The sequence below is a fragment of the Alosa alosa genome, chromosome 20, assembly GCF_017589495.1.
Source record: "Alosa alosa isolate M-15738 ecotype Scorff River chromosome 20, AALO_Geno_1.1, whole genome shotgun sequence".
NCBI classification, from domain to species: Eukaryota; Metazoa; Chordata; class Actinopteri; order Clupeiformes; family Clupeidae; genus Alosa; species Alosa alosa.
In genome coordinates, this window is record NC_063208.1 from 15,719,480 (window position 1) to 15,741,008 (window position 21,529).

The 21,529-nt window shown below is 42.1% G+C and overlaps 1 protein-coding gene and 1 long non-coding RNA gene across 2 annotated transcripts; both read right to left on the reverse strand.

Moving 5' to 3' along the window:
* Positions 1-1,939: 1,939 nt before the first annotated feature.
* On the reverse strand, positions 1,940-3,508 carry LOC125284869. The gene is made up of 3 exons (XR_007191953.1): positions 3,419-3,508; positions 2,361-2,468; positions 1,940-2,202 (listed from the first exon to the last, which is right to left on the reverse strand). It is a non-coding gene; the product is annotated as an uncharacterized LOC125284869 (long non-coding RNA).
* Positions 3,509-11,087: 7,579 nt separating this feature from the next.
* Positions 11,088-20,597, reverse strand: gnrhr1 (gonadotropin releasing hormone receptor 1). Its single transcript, XM_048230426.1, has 4 exons — positions 19,857-20,597; positions 16,175-16,741; positions 12,948-13,158; positions 11,088-12,689 (listed from the first exon to the last, which is right to left on the reverse strand). The coding sequence occupies exons 2-4, from the start codon at positions 16,733-16,735 to the stop codon at positions 12,280-12,282; spliced, it is 1,182 nt and encodes a 393-aa protein (XP_048086383.1). The 5' UTR covers positions 16,736-16,741; positions 19,857-20,597; the 3' UTR covers positions 11,088-12,279.
* Positions 20,598-21,529: the final 932 nt, after the last annotated feature.

Consider the following 21,529-nt stretch of genomic DNA (forward strand, 5'->3'; position numbering starts at 1 on the left):
GGCATTTCACAAGATCAAGTAAACATAGTTGTGACAGAGTTTTGGAATGGTAAATGTTTAAAACAAAAGCATATTTTTACTTTTGACACAAACCTGCCCCCCTTAAAAAGATTGCCTGTCCCCTTTTTCTTGAAAAATGAAATCAATACCTCAATAGTCACACAAGTCTCAAAGAAAGTGAGTTTGTGTGAGTAATGTCAACTCTCCTTAGCCTTTGAGTTCATTACTTTACTGTTGGGAATATATTACATTAGAGGGTAGAAGAGCACTAAGGTCTACCGCTCTGGGATGTTGCAGTCCTTCCTTTCCTGAAAGCAAACTTATATTTCTCTGTTAGGATCAGGGGTATAGACCCTTTCAACAAGGTAAACAAAAACAATGCTTGAACATTCTATTTGGTTCCCAATCTACCTTCTGCATTAAGATAACATATGGAATGTTAAAACGGAAGTCTTGTGGGGCCAACTATGATGCTGATAATGGAACTCTCTTGAAAGGGTCTATAGTGGTTAAATAAGTAAGGGATAATGGACGACACGGTGGTCTGTTCACAGAAGTTAATCCACGGTCGAGGTTGTAAAACGGCCCCGACGCGAACCTCGTAGTGCATTAACTTCTGTGAACAGAGCAACAGACCACCGTGGAGTCCATTATCCCGCTTATTCCACTGTTGCCACTTGCGTTGTGTTCATTTCCTGTTACAATTTAAACGTTTTAATCGCTAAAACTGTCTTGTTTGTAGAACTAATTTCTTCCGACACATATCAACTATTTCTCAACTCACAAGACAAACTGCCGTTACTAGTTCTAAATAGATGGTTACGACCAAAGGCCAGTCGTTAGTTCTATCTCTCCCGTTGTCAAGCGGGCGTATCCCAAGATTCTGATGAACTTTAGCTTTGAAACATCGCTTTTACTTAGCCTGCTGTCATCCATCTAGCTAAAAGCCACCTCCGTCATATGCTACAATGTTGCAATGTTCTGAACGTCTGCATTTTACAGCTCGGATGCAACGTGACAGTTCATTTAAACTTCACAACGAAGTTCGGGCTAATTAATATACAAGTGTGATACGGCCAAAAATTTGATCTACTTCATAGGTGTGCAGATAACATACGGTTAATGGTCGTTCTAAATTACGTAGGACAATGGGAAATTCAACCAAGCAGTGGGATAAGAGGTGGGTAAACTATGAATTCTGTGATCACGGTAAGGTGAACTGCTCCAGGCGGTATCGGATTTTTTAAAAAGGCATTAAGAACCATTGATGATGGTGGAGGTTATTATGCAATGTTTATAACAATACTAGTGGTATGAAATGCTTCCTAGAGTGTTGATGAGTGTACATATTGTGAATTTGGATAATACAGTGTGATTTTTAAATGTTAAAAGTTGCAATTGGTGAATAAACTCTTTTGAGAGGTGGATAAACTCTAATAAGAGGTGGATAAACTCTATTTCTGAAATTTCAGAGGTTACTTGTGTTTAGCCTCTACTACAACCCTGGTTAGGATGGAAAGGTTTCCCCACGACAGAGAGGATAGAAGACAGATGGAAGAGGAAAATAAAGGAATATGAACTCTTCAGTAGCTCTGAAAGATGCAGCGTATCCTTCAGAAGAACCCACATTCAACCATTTCAAAGTTTGTCTGTGGTACTATCACTGACATAAAACTCTTTTTCACTGCTTTGTTCCGAGTGCTTTCATAAAAGATATTATGAGCTAAAAGAATGGAGAGTGAGGGGAGCATCGACAAAACCGTGGGCAGACTGATGACCTTGTCTTCAGGTATTTGGCTACACAGCAATCTGAAGACAAAGCACATTTGGGGTCATATGTTACTCACTTGCATGGGAAAAATCAGATCATATCTGAAAAAGTCAATAGTTGCCCTGGCCAGGTGCAAGATAAGAAACTGATTTTACTGGCAGGCAGATCTGTTAATAATGTGCCACACACACACACACACAAACACATTAATGGAACATTTTCTCTCATCAGACTATTACTATTTAGACATTCTACATCTTAGGCACAAATGCCACATCTGTGAAAGGCTGTAAAGGTGACTTTCTTCCCTTCTGCAGCTGTGAGGGGTGCACCAGCGCATATGCTAACCGGCTCATAATCAGGTTGCCACGCCAGAGTTGCCATGGAGCTCAGAGCACATCCCAGCTGCTTTTAGCTTCCTCGTCTGTCATCTGCAGAGTGTCATCACAGTGTCGAATAGAGTGTCATGTTGGGATTTTCTGATTAGGATTTTATGCTTATATCTCTCAATCAGTCTGACTTATCAATCAGTCAATATCTAACATGCCAACCTTACTAAAAAATAGTCTGCTATCTCAAACAGCCATACTTGATTGCGGTCTTCATGTCATCTGATGCCAATAAATATCAATAACATGTTGCTTGTGGTCCAAGAAAATGTCCTTGGCTCTGGCATCTCAGTAGCTGACTTTCCAAACTAGAAGAAATGGGGGAAAAAAAGTAATTTGTTGTGGTTGAAAACGACCATGTTGAAAGGAGGCCTATTTCTAGGCGAAGTGCAGGAGTTTTTGCAGTCTCCCCCGAGCACTAACACAAATAATGAGGAGGGAGAAAAGAAAGAGTCTCTAATTGAGACTAAAGATGCTTGGCTCTGCTCGGATGGCGCAGATAACAAAGGCAGCAGATAAACGGGCCACTCAGCACCTTGGAGACCATTAACCACAGAATTTCATTCTGTGAAGTCTCTCTGAGCTGGAGTATTGCATTCGCATTCGCGACCAAACATTGCCTCTAGAGTGAGGCTGACTGGTCTGCTCTTTGCTTGACATCTGTTTGACATTTACCACACTAGTACATGATCTCACATACCCAATAGCAACAGTACTGATCAAAGACAGTGCAGTTCGCCTCAATGGTGAAATAATGTCTAATACTGTCTAACTTCAAGTGACAGTCTCACATCACATAGCAAACATGTGTTATGACTTTGTACAGAAGAGTCTTCACAATAGAAACCTCATTCGAACACATCCGATTGTTCTGTGATGGATCCCATGAAAAATTCATGCAGCTATCATTCAATCAATGCATACATCAATGAGCTATGATATGGAGATTTTCTGTATGTGCTCTTCCTGTCAATTTGTACTGTAGAGAATGAGTGAGTGAGTGAGATGGTAAGTGAATAATGACAGAGAGAGAGAGAGTTTATTCTGTGTTCACATGTCTACCCTTGTTGTATGTCTATTTCCTTTTTTTGTGATTCTACTGTGTTATCTGTAACACTGGCTTTGGCAACACTTCACCCAAACAGTCATGCTGATAAAGCTCCTTTGAATTTGAGAGAGAGAGAGTGAGTCAGGAAGACACAGACACATGTTCAACCTAGGTAGCACCGTCCTACAGCACACAATGCAGTATACTTACCTCGGTCTGTTCATTACTGCATCAGGAAGCTTCAGCATGGCAGTTAATGCACTAAAAGAAAAAGCCTGCAGAGCCCTATATGCTAGAAAATCCAAATTTTACAATATAAATATACCATTCAGTATCTGGTGCAAACTATTTGACAGGTAAGGGATAATGTATTGTCCGCCGGTAATTATCAGAAAGTCCCGACAGGGAGAACAGAACCCTGGCAAGGGTTCGTCTTACTAAGGCCTACTCCACATTTTTTTTCTTAGGGGTTTTGCTTCGACCTGAAGGGACTTATTTTCTGAAATTACCGGCGGACAATACATTTGCAACTTGCCAAAAGCGAAAAAAACCTAACACAAAATCTTTAAAATGATTTTGCTATTCGTGTCTTCCGGACAAAATAAATAGGCCACACAGATAGAACTTGACAGTTTCAGGTGTTGCGTGGCAAGGTCTTACTAGCTTACTTTCTCTTCCAATGAAATTCCATTGCAATAAGCGAACGGAATTCTTGCGGATGGATATGAAAGACGTTAATCAACACGTTGCCACTGACAGCGGTGATTATATACTTTGCCGGTGATTTATATAGATTTAACATAGGCCCGAACGTTGGGAAGGCCCATTCATGTGAATGTAACTTTCTGCAGCACTCTGAAGAGCCGTGTAATAATACAGTTTATTCCACTGCTTGGTTGAATTTCCCATTGTCCTACGTAATTTAGAACGACCATTAACCGTATGTTATCTGCACACCTATGAAGTAGATCCAATTTTTTGGCCGTATCACACTTGTATATTAATTCGCCGAACTCGTTGTGAAGTTTAAATGAACTGTCACGTTGCATCCGAGCTGTAAAATGCAGACGTTCAGAACATTGCAACATTGTAGCATATGACGGAGGTGGCTTTTAGCTAGATGGATGACAGCAGGCTAAGTAAAAGCGATGTTTCAAAGCTAAAGTTAATCAGAATCTTGGGATACGCCCGCTTGACAACAGGAGAGATAGAACTAACGACTGGCCTTTGGCCGTAGCAACCATCCATTTAGAACTAGTAACGGCAGTTTGCATCCTACAGAAGCCCTACATGCCGAATTCTGCCAAACTGTATTGAAAGTTCAAACTAAAACAATGCATGTAGAGCAGAATTAGGCCATTACCCATTGGCTATACCTATTCAAAAAAGATCCCTAAAATTCTAGATGCACCTGAAATCTAGTCCCAAAAACACTCTCCAGTTTGAGGCATTAAAAACCTAGGAACTGAACCCAGAAAAGAGTCCCCTGTGCCAGCTGGTACTAAAGCTCAATAATTCAGTAACAACAACTAATACACAATACGCTCAGACCAGTTCTGCTTCCAAACTACAAATTTGTGTCAATAAAATCATCAAACAAGCAAAAGAAGATTATTTGAAACATTGGACCAAACTACAAGCCAAAGTAGGATGAAATTCTATCTAACCCTGAAAAGAGATTATAAATTGGCAGGGTATCTCATCTCTGTCAGAGATACGAAGCAGAGGCAAATCCTGACCAAGTACAGGCTCAGTGACCACAACCTTGAAATTGGTAGGCATAGAAAGACCCGGATGCCAAAAGAAGAAAGAACATGTGGTCACTGCCAGGCAGGGAAGGTTGAGAAAGAGGAGCACTTTCTTCCATACTGTGAAAAGTATGAAGAATTAAGACAACCCTTTTTCCATAAATGTAAAACCACCTACCCAAATTTCAAAGAGCTAAACAAAAATGAAAAAAAAAAAAAAAAAATGGCTATCCTCTCAGGAGAGGGTCCTTCAGCTGCCTTGGCAGCAAAATATATATCATTATGCCATAACCTGAGGGACACTAGTGTAATGTAAATATACAATGTTTTTTTTAGTCTACATGTACAGTATGTGTGTGTAACTTAGAACTTTCTAAGTTCTAAGTTTAGATCTATGTATGTTACTCATAAATGTTTATACACTGTTATGACTTTTTTGGCAATGCAAATGCCCTTTTTGTCATGCTAATAAAGCACCATTGAATTGAATAGAATCGAAAGAGAGAGAGAGAGAGATAGAGAGAGAGGAGAGAGAGAGTGATGACCACACTGACAAGCCAAGTCAATTTAGACTTCAGTAGGAGAAAGCCAAGATTGGGAATGCAGATTCTGAATGACATCTCGACATACTGCAGACGTGTACCAGCATACAATTTGCTGCTCTCGTCTCAGCCATCCATGGTAGGTTGCTTCGTGCCATCTAGCCACCTGAAAAGCTCTTCACTGCAACAGACAGCCTTATCAAATACATAGTCAGAGACCTCACTGCATCAACCTCTCCTGTTCTCTTTTTTGTCACTCGCTCTCTCTCCATCTCACACTCTCATCTCTCTACTCTGTCATTCAGCTTCAGACCAGTATTCTATTTAATGACACATGCACAAAGATAGAAAAAGAAGATATTGTAGCCTATATATGAACATTTGTTTGACACCTCTTTTGTAAAATACATGGTCATAATGAATGCTGGTGTAACACTTTGTCATATCATGATTTGTTCAGTCATTATCAGTTCAGGCTCTCGCAGAGGAGGCTCTTGCTCATGACTCACACAAGTCACAGAGAGCTGAGAATAGAGCGTACCTGCTGTGAGGCAACACTCCAACCTCCAACTTCAGCAACTCTCCTCATTCAGAAGTGATCCATTTGGGTTTCATTTTATTCTGAAAGAACATCCTCATATCTCGACATGTATTGAACCATTTTTATAGTTTATTTAATGTTCTGCGGATAGTGGAAAGAGTTAAAACAACATGATTGCCAACATATTCTATCTTCTTGAACAAATGTGTTCTTCCCTCTAACCAAAGCATACATCTTCATAATTAAACTAGATCTGCTCCTAGTTATTTTAATTCAATAATCAAGCCTTACATCCCCAACCGCCCACTGCGGTCTTCTGGTGAGCGTATGTTGTGTCGACCAGTCATAAAAACTGGGTCTAATTCCAGACTCTTTTCTTCAGTGGTTCCATGTTGGTGGAATGAACTGCCCAGTGCTCTCCGTTCCTGTGGTAGTTTTGGGTTAGTTTTAAGAGGGGTCTAAAGACATTCCTATTCAACATATACTTAGTTGTTTAAGCCGCTTATGTGTTATGGTTTATATAATGTTGTTTTATTTTAATTGGGCTGTTAATTAATTTGACATTATTGTTTATTATTGATATTCTCCTTAATGTAGTCTTAGCATGTCATTGTTTTTATATTATTGATTGAATGGACATTATTATTTTATTATTGCCTTTCCCCTTTTTTACATTGCTGTTTATTAGGCTATTGCTTGAATTGATATTATTGTGTACTACAACTATTCTCCTTACTATATTTGACCTACATTTTAATCTGTTCCCTGTTCAATTTTAAATATTATTATGTTGTTTTGTATTTATGTGTCGCTATGGACAAAGGCGTCTGCTAAATCCATAACCATAACCATAACCATAACCATAATTTATTGCCTTTGGGCCTCTGGTGCACCTGACTTTAACTTGGGTTACTGGCATGGCAGGATCAATTCCCATGCACTTTCAATGCTTTTACAGATGGAATTTTTAATGAGTGAGTGATTTTAGTGAGAGTTTAATTAGGGAGCATGTGAATGTGCAGTGCTATTCTTGCAAATCCTTGCATTGAAAGCAGACTCGGGAAAGATCTCCTGCAGATCGATGCAGCAAAAGAATATAGCCAGAGGTGAGAATGCTTGATTGGTGTCACTCACGTAACAGCGAAAACACACGCTCCAAAGGCCCTAAAGAGCAGCAACTCAACGTGTCAACATCAGTAACATCCAACAGCTTTCTGTCATATCAAATCAGAACAATCAGAATAATATAACACATGTGGTTAAAGACAAAAGCCTTATACATGGATTTCTATGCAACGTCACGAAAACATGCATGTGCAACTAAAAGGCAGAAAGCACCATAGAACAGCATAGAGCAGTGCTCTTCATGAAAAGAATACAATGAGTTTTTGTGCTGAAACCTGCACCGATTCGAAATCATGATGGTTAGAGAATGTTCAATATGTTCAATATCCCTAACGGAATGCATGTCTTCGCCAAAAACACCAAACAACGATGTTATATTAATAATGCAAATGAACAACAAACTCTGAAATAAAGTCTGAAATGAGATGTTATTATCATTGAAACAACATGGGCTATACAAAAATATCCGATTGTAGCTTACAGCAGCCGACTATTACGTTAAGTTTATAACGTTGTGGCCGGCCACCAAGCGTCTTCTGCCCCACGGCTGCGCGCGCATCTAGTTTTGTTGGTAAACGGGAAACCCGTGTATACAAAGACAAAAAGTGAGCTTCAGACGTGGCCTTGAAAGAGTGCTTTGACCGGATGCAATTTCAAGCTTTTCCCTGGTAGCATCTATTGCCCATTTGCACCCAACCACAGTTTGTTTTTACACCAGATCAAAGACCTAACATTTGGCTCCATACACACAGCACAGAATGTGACTGAATAGGATGAAGGAGCCTGTGAAGGGATGGGGCTCTAAACTCAAAAGAGCTGTGTGTCCCCCAGGTCCTCCCACTGCAGAGTGGGGTAGAATGGAAGAAGAAGAAGAAGAAGAAGAAGAAGAAGAAGGTTATGATGATAAAAGGTGGGAAAGGGCAGAAGCAGAGGTGCTGAAGCAGTGGGGTTGGGGTGTGCTGACGCAGAGGCTGTGTGGTGAGGAGCATGCTATTAATATCAGAGCAGCCAGATAGGCAGCAGGACCCTCAGAGATCCATATTGAAAAAGGCTAGCAATGAACTTTCATTATCAAATCCCAACTGCTGAACTGCTGAGTTTGAATGTGAAACAGAGCTCACCCCCATGGTGCAACTATGTGTGATGTAAAATAAGTAAATTTCTATAGAAGACTCTGAATACAGTCTAAGCTAATATCGTTACAATGAAAACATTTGAAACCCTCTAATAGTTAGACGGATTTTTAGTCAGTAAGTTAGTAGCCTAAGTTCCATCCAAACACTGCAGCCCCTCCTTGAAATGAGACAGAATGTATTCATAAAAGAGGTTTCAAGAACAATTCCAGACTACTGTTCCCCAGACGCAAGATAAAAGAATAAGCTACGAGACGTGCCCACCGGGACAGTCTGGCAGGTATGATGTTCCTTTGTGACTGATGATGGAGATTACTCAACACCCCCCACCAGCTGGCTAATTACTCACCCAAGAGGTGGAGATCTCTGAAGATGGAGATCAACAACAAGTTCTACATCATCTGTCTCTTGGTATCACATTTAAAGGGTTTATACCATAGTACAGCCATCATACAGTTATGCACAGGAGGGAATTTTAAACATCTTATGGGAAAACTTACACAATAGAGTGTTTCCTTTTCTCATATAGGTTATTCAGGCTGACAGACAGAACTAATCAAATTTAATTGTAATTATGTAACAGTTTAACAACACCACAAATAAGCTTTCATCATAGCTTCTGTTGTAACGTTTGCACTGAAAAAAAAGAAGTAATGTGATGACGCATGCTTGCCTAAAGAGTACACACACACACACACACACACACACACACACACACAAACAACACTGCATTAGCAAGATAAGGCAGATTGACAGACAGACATAAAGTTTAAGATTCATTATTAATGTGTTGACATTCTGTGCTCCTGACATCATCATTGTGCTCGTGGTTTAATGTACATGTAAAGCAAAAATGCCACTGTTTTACGTCTCTTGCAGGCAATTCCCTTTCTATTTCTCATGCAGATGAATAAGTATGAATTGGCTAAAAGGATGTTCAAGAAAAAGAAGTGAAATCATGAGGCAAAGAAACCAAGAATGGAAGCTCAGTCATCAACCAACTAAGTCCAACATTGGGACTCAATCCGAATAATTTCACCTCAAAATCGCCCCACTGTGCAAAGTTCCCAGGTGTTTGCGGGGATCTGCATAGATTGATTTGGTAACTGAACACTCCCCTGACCTTGGACTCCAGAGGCATACCATGGAAAATAGACAAGCACAAACAGCAACAGAAGCATATTCCAGCCATTGACCAGCGCATTGAACCGGAGAATGTAAAACATGGAAATCAATAAATATCTCACTAAGAAGTGAACAGAAAACACAGGCATTTTTCCTTGTACAATGCTAACTAGTAATGGAGCGCCTACACCAATTTAACCTCCTCTGGGACTGCTGTACTGCAGATTGTAGTGAGATTAAATTCCATTTATCAAACACTACCCCAGCTGGTAGAAAGGAAAAGATCACTGGAGCACACAGATGTTTAGCTTATTTTAAAAAGTGATCCTTGATCCTTTTACTGCATGACCCAGTCCTCTCCTGTGTAGCACTGGATTGTAGAAGCGTGGTGAAACTATCATTTTAGTTAGTTTTGTACTATACTCAGATAATCCACTACTACTACTAATAAGGATGTTTTGGGTGTATCTACCGACTGTTGTGACTAGGATGACATGAATTGGTTGGTATGAAACGAATATCAGTATTACACACAATATTAAAAACAACCAGCCAGTCCAGCTGAATTATTGTTATTATTCTCTTCCAGATAATTGGAGGTGATGAACTGCTCATCTACAAAGACAACAAGGGGGAGTAATGCACAAGTGAAGGCGCTTCACCAGCGCCATGCATACAAAATGCAAAAGGTAGGTGGAGAGGGTCTCTGTGTGTGTGTTTATGTATGCTGTCTCTGCGTCAGTGTGTGTATGTGTGAAAGCAAGAAATGTGTGTGTGTGTGTGTGTGTGTGTGTGTGTGTGGCGTGCCTGTCAAGTGTGTGTGTTTGCCGCATTGTGACAGTGACGTGAGGGTCTTCTGAGATAAGGGTTCCCATGCAGGCTCCTGCCAGAGCGCTGTCGCAGTTCAGCAGAGATGCCACAATACAAGCTGTCACGCCCATCCACGGGCATGTCCTCACACAAGGACCCACCACTCTGACATTAGTGATTTGTACAAGATTGGCTGACAGAGAAACAAACATGCACACACACACACACACACACACACACACACACACACACACACACACACACACACACACACACACACATACACACACCACTCACAGACAAAGACACGCACTTAGGCACACACACACACACACACACACTTATTTTTGGCGAGATGGGGTGGAGATTTATTTCCCTATAGACCTGGTGATGCACATCAAAGCAGCAAATAAGATAGAAATAAGCTCGGAATAGCATGTTGCCTCTTCTTTTTTCCCCTCACTGCCTCACTCTCACTCTGTCTTTTTCCTTGTCTCCCTCTTTCTCTTTCTCTCTCTCTCCTTCTCTCTCTTGCCATTTTTTTCTTTTCCTCCATCAGCGCTCCAGGGGTTTCACTATCTGTGTTGTTTCATTATTAATGCCCCTTCCTCTGCCCCCGCAGTTGCAAATTACTTACCCAGGATTCCTCTAGTCTAACGAGATCTCCCATTCACAAACCACAGATCCAGCTTAAACATCTGCTCCACTGGAGATAATAACGTTTGAAGACTACCTTACATGCTCACTGCTTCAAGCAAGTTTGTTTCTCTCTCCCTCTCTCTCTCTCTTTTTCTCAAAGCCTATAGAGTGGTAATGTTTTAGTAACAACAATGTCTCCATAGTGTGCCAGTAAACTTTTACTTTTTTCGATAGAAAAAATGACACGATAACCAACACTTGGTTTCTTGAAGTTGTTCACTCATATATATTACTACAACAACATGGCAGTTACATTCAGAGTTACTCACAGATATGACCCAATACCACTATAGACTGCAATTTCACACATTTAACACCATAGGTTAAAAACATAGTTCCTGTCAAAGACATGCATATCATTTTTTACACAATTGAACATGTTTGGGTGGAAAAACTGCACAATCTGAACTAGGTCTGAACAAGTTCAACATCAAGTACCTAGAAATTATTTCACTGGCATGTAGACCAAGAGCTCATAGAGAACACTGCATATGCTCTGTTGGCAAGTACCTGAATGCTTTAAATACCACTTTTGAAACATGTACACTTTCAAAGGAGATACTTACCTGTCATTGTTACCCAGATAAATGTGTCCATATACATTGATCTAAAGCATAATAAATTACATTCTAAAAGGTGACAAGCAACAAACTGTGCTTTATACTGTTCTACAGATCGTTGTGTCATGCGTTTAGAATGTAGAACATTCTCTGAGGAGTAAATAGGCATATCAAATAGGGTAACATTGAAACCAAGTCATTCAACCAATATGATGACTGGAATCTGAAAATGGGCAACTGGAAACTGCTATGTTGCATGTTCCATGCATCTGGAATGTGGAACATTCTCTGAGGAGTAAACAAGTGTATTAAATAGGGCATCCATTTTGTTTTTCACCTTGATGACTGGAATATGAACATGGGCAACTGGAGATTGATATCCAGCATGTCTTAGGCATGTGAGGCTGCAATCTTTTGTTAAAGCCTGATAGGTAGTAATGAGACCCAAGCAGTTTTACAATCATCAGTGAACATTTACTCATTCACTAAATACTGAGGTAAGGTGATCTTGAAGGCCATATGGCATGAGACATCGTCACTACTGCAAGTCAGAAGCAAAGTACACATGTAGGGCAATGGAATTATCCAGTCTGTTACAGCAAGAGAATAACATGAATAGGCAGCAGGCCTACTCAAGACGATATCCCCAAAGACAGGAGACACTGCAAGGCATTTCATGGTGGAGAATGTCCCACACTGGTCCAACATTGGTTCAACACTGGTCCTACACGGCTACGTGTCCTGTACCTGAAGTCCGCGGCATCCACACGGGAAGTTCTCGGACCATTTTAGGTCATGTTTCCACTTGGCTGATCCCCACTGGCCATGTCTGACTCCGCCTCCCCACTGGCTCCGCCCCTGCGCCCCGACAGGTGGTCCAAGGATTTCGGTGAGGCGTTCTGGCGGCGCCTGCGCCAAAATCGCGCCAGGTCAGCGCGGAACGACGGCGTGTAGAAACTGTAAATGACCGGGTCGCAGCAGGTGTTCAGGTTGCCGAAGACGAAGAGGGCATGGTGCACGTACTCCGGGGTCACCTGGAGCATCTGTGGCTGGAACCAGTACCAAATGCCCAGCAGGTAATAGGGCGTCCAGCACACCACAAAGGAGGCCACGATCACGATGGTCATCTTCAAGGTCTTCATCCGCGCCTTGGGGATCATGTCCGTCCCACTCCGTCTAAGACAGGGCTCTCCGCCTCCTGTGAGAGAGAGAGAGAGACAAGAAAAATGACCAACACCTTACTCCACGCCCTCTAAATCAATACACACCCAATAAAGCGAGAACATTTTCAGCCCAGGTTTGCAGTCAACTAATTAACTTAATCGATTCCCATTCATGACACCTTGATTGATTTTGTTTTTCTGGGTGTGTCATGATGGATGAGCGCTTTCATCGCAAAAGCATGACACATGTGTCCAGCAGAGAAGATTGATCACCACCCCGTTGACTACGGTACCTTTAGTGGCCTTGTTCTTATGCATCTGCCGGTTGATCTCAATGAGGATGCGCGTGTAGCAGAAGCTCATGACAAGCAGTGGGAAGACATAGAGGGTGACGAAGTGAAACATGTTGTAGGCCGTCTCCTGCCAGCGGTGCTGGAAGCTTCCGTGGGTCACGCACTGGACGAAGTCCACCCCCTCTGCTTTCACCGCCCGGAAGATAAACAGCTGTCAAAGCAGGCAACACGGACAGAAGGGACTTTAGTTGTTAAATCAAACTAAATAATATATATGCATAAGATGTACAGACATAACAAAAGCAGTCAGGTGACTACAGTCCTTTGCTCCGATGTGAGTGGATGTACAAACACACAAACATACACACACACACACACACACACACACACACACACACACACACACACAGCCAAAAGGACTCAATTACACTGTATTGGGTGCAAGGGTAATAATATATACTAAACAATAATAATACACAGTTCACTTTTAGACTTTTTTTGGGACACAGTATTTGATTTAAACACATATTGCCCTTTTCAGTGTTTGGGTTGAAATGAAGCATATGGAAATTAATGAAGAATTATTATGTTAACCCTGGTAAATACATTTCTGAATTCTGTCATGAAACTTAGCTATATATCCAAGCACTTCTAAATGTGTTGTTTAACTTTATACTTTCATAAAATATTATCATCTGTTCGAAATTTGTTCTATGTAAACTGCAGTACTCAACAGTTTTCCTTAAAGGTATAGGGGGATTTTTTTTACAGTTTTAAAGCCTTCATATCTTTTTCATTTTCCTCTCCTTGTCTTTAGACTAATATAATTTGAATGCCTCTGCTCATACATCAAATTTTGTACTGACTGTAATAATGGTGCTTTTCTTCCTTCTCCTGTAAGATGGTTCATTTAATATCTACAGGTGATGGGTCGATGATAACCATCTGCTGGAGAGGGACATTACACCCTGCTCTCTTGATCTAGAAGGCAAGGCATCCACAAATTCAACCTGCTTAAGACATCTCAAGGCTGTGATGGAATCACAACAGCCAAGAAATGCACTCTAAGCATCCTTATGGTTGACCACCGCATCTATATGAGCAGGTTATTACATCCTGTGAGAGGTGTCATGGTTAAGGGAATTACTTTCCTGTGTCGACAATCTCTTTTAATAAATCATGTCATACCACGCTTCCCTATGAAAGATGCTATCAGAGAATATTTATATTAGACTTTCAACACCATCTGTCCGGCAGACAATAAGCGTTGTAGAGATCAGGAGATCAGGAAACACACAAAGATTGCCATCATGTTGTTGATTTACTGTATATGGATGCATATGGAGGAGAATTTTCTTGATGATTTCCAACCTACTAATCTTTCAATTTGACATCAGAACTGCCTGCGCTGGGACTTGAAACTTGAAATATACAGAAGAACAGCTTACTATCTGTCACCGATTACCTTCTTCTCCAGCCTCATCCTAGTCACTCAGGGTTATTTATATCTGTGTTAGTGTGAGGGGTCATGATACTCTGTGCCCCGCACATTTAATGAGATCATCCATCGCTTGTATCTCTCCTGACCTCTGCTAGAGCAAAACAGCCTGAGCTGTCACCCAACCAGGCTAACTCCTCTCTTAAGTTACATTATTGTCCTGAAGGAAATTTGTCCTCTGCATTTAACCCATCCAGGGTTAGTGTACACACACACACACACACACATACTAGGCAGCGAGCTCACCATGAGTGCACACACACTAGGAGCACACATACAGACCCGCAGCAGTGGCCAGCCCTTGATCCGCTGGGGAGCAGTTCAGGGTTAGGTACCTTGCTCAAGGTCACCTAATCTGTGGATGTGGATATGGGAGAGTGCTGAGAGTGCAATCATTCCTCCCACCCATATATTTCTAACTAGTCAGGGATCAACCCAAGTCTGATTCCCTAACCATTAGTCCTCAGACAGAAACAAATTCAGCCTGAAAGGTTTTGGTGTTTCTAGAACTTTCAGTGCAAGTCCATCATCATTCATCTCAAATATTACAGCAAAAAAATATCCATCGGTGTCAAACTTTCCATTAACTTGTTAAAGAAAATATTGATCTCTTACACCTTTAGTGCTGAATTTTTGCTGACAAGCAAAGTGCTTGTCTCGCCCGTTTTTAATGTGCTTTCATCTGAGAACACCGCCTCCAGTTCAGTGCACATGACACCGTTATGTTGCCAATGCGGAGTGTGAGTGGAACTGAGAAGCTCAATCTCAAAGAGAAATGGACAGGTGGGCTGTGTGTGTGTGTGTGTGTGGTGGGGGGGGGGGCGGGTGATGGGTGTTCCTGCTGTGTCTCTTTACTTTAGGGGTGGATAAGGATCAATTGTCAGAAATCACCACTTTCTATCAGCAGGCTCCATTGTGTCGCAAGCTGGCCGCCTATCTCTTTCTCTCTCTCTCTCTCTCTCTCTCTCTCTCTCTCTCTGTCTCTCTCTCTCTCTCTAAGGGAACACACAACTTCTGTGTGTGTTCTCCTTAATGATTTCTGAGCATCAAGGTCATGTACGCTGACCACGCCGTGCATTAGGGGAATTGAGGGGAAGAAGAGAAGAGTTCCATCTCGGTTGCCAAGACCTTGTCATGTCCCTCAGGAATGAAGCCATGCAGAAAAAGAAGCTCCCAGCAAAAATCCTCCCGGGGCTCGGAGAGACTAACTAACTAATGGCCGAGATCAATGGAGCATCCTGTTTCTTTTTTTTTTTTTAACTCTGCTGTTCCGGGTAACACAAAAATCCCATTGTTATTCTAGACAAAACTTAAGTGTGGAGAGAGAGGGCCACTGACCTAAGACAAGTAACAGAATCAGCAACACTCCCAACATGTTCTGGTAAGATCTGGGGTATTAGGGTATCGACAGCTACAGCAAGAAATAGCCAATATCAATATTGTGGTCAGTGCTCTTTGTCCTCTTTTCTATCTGGTCTCCCAGGTGTTGAGATTAAAGTTACCCAGTTGAGGGAGCTTTCATTTCATCCGCTGTGGTATATTCACACACACACACACACACACACACACACACACACACACACACACACACACACACACACATGCTTACACATAAGCACACACATGGAACTGGTTCAAGAAACAACTAGTAATACTAATCTATTATCCTACCAGTTCTACACTTTCATTTGTCTTAATTCTAATGTCCTATAAATGTCCCATGATGCACCTGTGGGGAGGCCAGTAGCAGGCTTAGGGTCCAGGCGACGAACAGCATCCTCTTGTTGCGTCGTCCAGCATCCAGGGCATCCAGTGGGTGAAGGATGGCGTGGTGTCGGTCCAGGCTGACCACCACCAGGATGAACGCGGCCGAGTGCATGGCGAAGAGCTTGAGGAAGCACAGCAGCTTGCACATGATGTTGCCGGCGTACCACTGCACCGTCACGTTCCAAACGGCGTCCAGCGGCATCACCACGAAGGTCATGACCAGGTCGGCCGAGGCCAGGCTGGCGATAAGCGGCCGCAGGTGCGAGGCGAGGCGGCGGCCGCGGCCCAGTGTCACGCTCAGCAGCACGGCGAGGTTGCTGGCAGCGGCGAAGACAAAGAGCACCGCCGTGGCCGCCACGCGGAAGCGGGCCGCCACCGTGAAGGTGGGGGCCTCCCAGTCAGGCAGAGGAGGCAGCGAGGATGGAGAGATAGAGGAGAAGAAGGAGGAGGAGGCCATGGAGGGAGGGGTGGAGGAGTTGTCATAAGAGACTGTGGGAAGCAGAATGGACCAATTCGCCGACATTGTGCTCTGCAAGTGAGGAAACTCTTTGTCATTTCATGTAATCTGCACAGCACAGCAGATTTTTATTTACATTTAGCAGGCACCTTTCATCCCAGCGACTTACATACAGTACGTCAATTATATTACAAGGGCCATTGTTCCCGGGGTTAAGTGTCTTTTTTTTATTATTAATGAAAATTCAACATACAAACTCATAAGGACATAACAAATCTAACTACACAAGACACTAGAATGGGATTGCAAAGAAAAAAACAAATACAAAAGTAGTTTGTGAAGCAATATAAAGAAGAAAAGAAAAGCACATAATAATTCACATTAACAATAGATTGGACACACATCTGTAGAGGGGTTAGGCCTAAGTGTCTTGCTCAGGGGCACAATGGTAGAAGCTGGAAATTGAACCCACAACTTTTCTGGCTACTGCATGCTAGCTCAGCTCCTTAACTTCTACGCTTAACTACGCTTAACTCCACCGCCCATTTCCTGACTAAACTTATCTTATCTTGTTGCTTTGGCTAAATTAAGTGACATCGGCATGTAGTGTCAGGTTTAAACATGACACAATGTTTTGATATAACTTAACTGATGAGTTGACTGGGTACCTTTTACTTCATCCATCGTGTGAATAACATTTCTACTTGTGCTTTCTGTCCTCATAGAGTATCATTCAAACTCAAACTTTACCGTTTTACAAAGACGAAGTTGAGAAAGACATGTTGAGACATGTCTGCTTAAATGGTGAGACTTTAATGTCTCAGTTCAGAGTGAAAATAAATAAAGATGGCAGGGCAGACTTGTGGAGTCCACTATGACACAGTAGTTGAGTGCTCCAGCCCACACAATGACACTCCGACACCATATAACACCCTGTGAGCTGTTTTTCACAGTCCCCCACTGGTAAGGCATTTTTCACTGGCACAAAGCCTTGCTGCTGGATTGATTTCCACCTACAGGTATCTCATCTCTGGAGTGAGCTTTTTCCCCTCTCAAACTTTTCAAGAAAGCCTTGACAGACCTTGGACAAAATGTCCATTCTATAAATTCAGCTCCAGGTTTTTTTGTTTGTTTTTTTTTGGGGGGGGGGGGGGGGGTGTCATTCCAGTATGGAAATCCAGTGATAGATCTGAATCGACAGGAAGAGAATGAGATCAAGGACAGGGCATCCATCATGTCATCCAAGAGGAATACAGGACCTAGGGGAGGCCTCTGAGTCCAATAAAGGGTGGTGTGTGTGTGTGTCTGTGTGTGTGTGTGTGTGTGTATGGGGGGTACAGTATAGAGAGAAAGAAATGTGTGTGTGTGTGTGTGTGTGTGTGTGTGTGTGTGTGTGTGTGTGTGTGTGTGGGGGGGTACAGTATAGAGAGAAAGAAATGTGTGTGTGTGTGTGTGTGTGTGTGTGTGTGTGAGGTCGGGAAAAAATCAGTGTTGAGGTGAGAAAAATGAAATGCAGCCGTAAGGTACAATTCTCCTGGGATGACTGCCACTACACTCTGAATACAGGGGTGGGGAGGCTCTTGGATCCAAGACAAGCATGGTGCATCAGCAATTCAGTAGCACGGAGCTACCCAGTGCAAGTGGTCTGTAATCTTCTGTGGGGATATAACACACCTGAGTGTGCCATAAAAATGGACCACAGAGTCAGTGACCCAAAGGAGACACTGAGTTTCTTTAACTTAACCAGTGGGCCCACCTGTGAAATCATATAATAGCCTATCTTAGGTATGTGTATAGCCAATAAACACATAAAGGATAAATATACATTTACATATATTTATAAAAAATATTTTTGTAATGAAGGCAGGCCTTCCAGAGGCATAGATTACGAACAATCAGCAAGAGCGTAAACTGTGTTATACTGTTTTGCTGGCATTAATGCTTTCTTTTCACTCTCGGGAGAAATTGGCTTAACCTTCTCTGTGTGCTATCCAGTGCTCCATTGAGAGGGTGAAGCAGTCAGCAACTGCCAATGTAATTAGTTGGTATTAGCACATTTCAGAACGCCCAAACACACACACACACACACACACACACACACACACACAAGCACATTCTTTACACTATGGCAGGCTCAGAGGAATGTCACATTTAATGACCTGACCATGGTTTGTCAAATCCTAGCACTGTACATTAGGAGAAGTTATTGAAAAACAGTCAGTAGGGGTGGGTGAAAATCTATTGGTGGTCAGGGGTCACAGCTTATGACTTTGTGACCCATGCCATAATTTGAGTGCACTGAGCACATAAAGTAACATTTCACCATAACTACCTCTTCCACATCACATGATTATGGCAAGGTTCCAAGATCATGCTGCTATGCCTTCTGTTCAGCCCCAGTAGCCTTCAGTGACTAATACCAAGCACAAGTCAGAGCCCACCACATATCGCATACTCTGACGACAGCGCGCTACGGGCCGATTCTGGCACAGGTCTGATGTGAATCTGTCGGACTCGGATGCAAGCCAGATACGGTCCAGGTGTGGTCAAGATTGGGCAGTGATATAACTGAAGGACCAACTGGCCGCTCCAGTCTCACTGAGTACTCATTTAGTGGCGCAGAAATTTCAATCTCACGTGTAGGCTACACACCTCCTTACAATAAAGAGGAATGAACAAAAACAGTAAAGTGCTTGTTGTTAGTGGGCGATTGTCATTTTACAGAAAGTAGTCTGACATCGACAACTTCAGGTGTCAAGTCACAGGCAGTTAGTCAATTGTACAAAAAAAGATTATAGCAAAGAAGCGAGGTTGCTTCCATCTTTCTTCTGTTGAACTTCAAGATTTGCATTCATGTATGTTTACAAAGCCAGTGTCTGACATCCGATCATTGTCGCAACATAGCCTAAGGTGGTCCACAACAAATTGCCAGTAGCCTATCACACATATGGGCATTCAGGCATACACCAAGAACAAGCAACATTGAAAAGAAACCGTAGGCTAACAAACAACGAGGCAAAACGATAGGTAGCAAATTAATTTCCCATTAACCCTCCCTAGACCCTCCTGTGTCAAACTTTTCACTGAAAGAATGCTCTTGTTTCCAATAAAACAAAGGAAATGGACCTATAGGAAAATATCAAGTCAGTGTTAGTCACAGACAGGGGAGATATAAAAGGGCTCTTACCTGGGGTATTAGTCGAAGTACAATCAGATACTACAGCCTTTCAGTGTTTTGCACCATTATCCCTCGTCCATGACCACACTTTGGTTCCACCATTGACACGTTTGATCAAAGGTATTGGTGCATACAGGTGTAAAGTGCCCAAAATCGTCTATATAATTTAGAGGTATCCTTCGAAAACGTCTTCATCTGTGTCATATTGCACGCCAAATTATCTCTATCACTCTTTAATATGAAGAAAGGTCCAATGGAAAACTCCACAATGTGCCGCAGTCGGTAGTCACCGGTTTCCTGGCACTGACTACTGCTACATTCCCGGTACGTAAAAATGTGTTTTTCAGCTCTGGAACAAAAAGGTTTTGTGCGCTCTTGAGCGCACGTTACTTCAAAGCAAATGTTCCCGGACTGTGGAAAAGTCTTTCAAATACGTGGAGCAGAGGAGCTGTCCCATAGAAAAGTGCTGAATCTTCCCACAGAACCGGTTTCTCAATGCATATTAACGTTGCACTGCCAGGGTAAAGCAACAGCAACTGCATTATCAGTAACGTCACGTTCTCTCCAGCACGCTGTGAACAGCGCAGAAAAAGTGAGAGCTGGAGATATGGAGATATATTTGGCAACATGCGGTATGTGTTTTTGGGACGTCTGGCGGAGATGTAGATGTTTTTTAGCCTGTGGTCATTTTGTGACCAGCAAATGTATCGACGGAGTTGCATTCATTTGATGATTTCCCGGAGGACCAGAAATGAGTCACCTTGCCTCTGGATTAAACAGTAGAGCATACATGTCTTTAGGCTTCTTTTGTGTTCTTGGATGTGCATTTATTGGTATAGCCTAAAGTACAATTCCTTTGAAATGTTCTTTTAAGCTAGCTCTGTGACTGAAACCTTTAGGCAGTTCAACCATCAACAAGCTTGTATCTTACAGCACTGTGATGCAAAAGACTTGAAGCACCTGAGATAGAAATCACATCTTTCACATCTTAACAGTGTTTCTACCGTTATTTAATTTATTGTACAGTATAATTCTTAATAAATCTTAAAATGACAGTTTGTGACACTATTAAGTCTTTTGATGTTCAGGGTGTCCCATATCAGATGTTCATTAATAGTGTGTCTTGGAGACATGTTTTTCAATATCTTGGCTTACAAGAGATTTGAGAACTGACACAGCACCATAGCCCTACAATCATGTTTACCTTTTTCTCAAGTTTGCATGGCTGTGCCTCCAGCCTTTTACATTGTCTTCAATTCTTCTTGGCAGCTTCAGCTCAACCTTTGGCTCATCTTCTGAGATACCTGTGATGAGTCCTTGGGGAAATACATACATCGCCATGGCAAGTTGTCGGTATGACTGCTGCATCCTCTTCCCAAACAGCCATTTGAGGCCCCTCCTACAACCCTACACCAACCAGCAGTGGTGATCTAACTCCATTGCAATTGACAATATAGTCCATCATTAAGCATTTTCATCGGACAATGCAACACTGATTTCACAGTTAAGAAAGGGTGATGTAGTAATGTTGATTAAGTGATCTCCTCAGTATGTATACATACTGTATAGAATAGATAATTTGCACTGCTCAGATGCACTGACTATGCAATCAATCAGATGCTTCTTTCCATAGTACAGTTTGTCATGAATGGTCATCATGAACAGAGCTTTCAGTGCACTGA

Excerpts from the sequence above, each read along its gene's own strand:
- gnrhr1 (XM_048230426.1), bottom strand. The coding sequence starts at position 16,735 with ATGTCGGCGAATTGGTCCATTCTGCTTCCCACAGTCTCTTATGACAAC. Across the intron at positions 13,159-16,174 it reads TGCTACTGGCCTCCCCACAG|CTGTTTATCTTCCGGGCGGT; the intron begins GTGCATCATGGG and ends CTGCTTTGACAG. Across the intron at positions 12,690-12,947 it reads TAAGAACAAGGCCACTAAAG|GAGGCGGAGAGCCCTGTCTT; the intron begins GTACCGTAGTCA and ends TCTCTCTCACAG.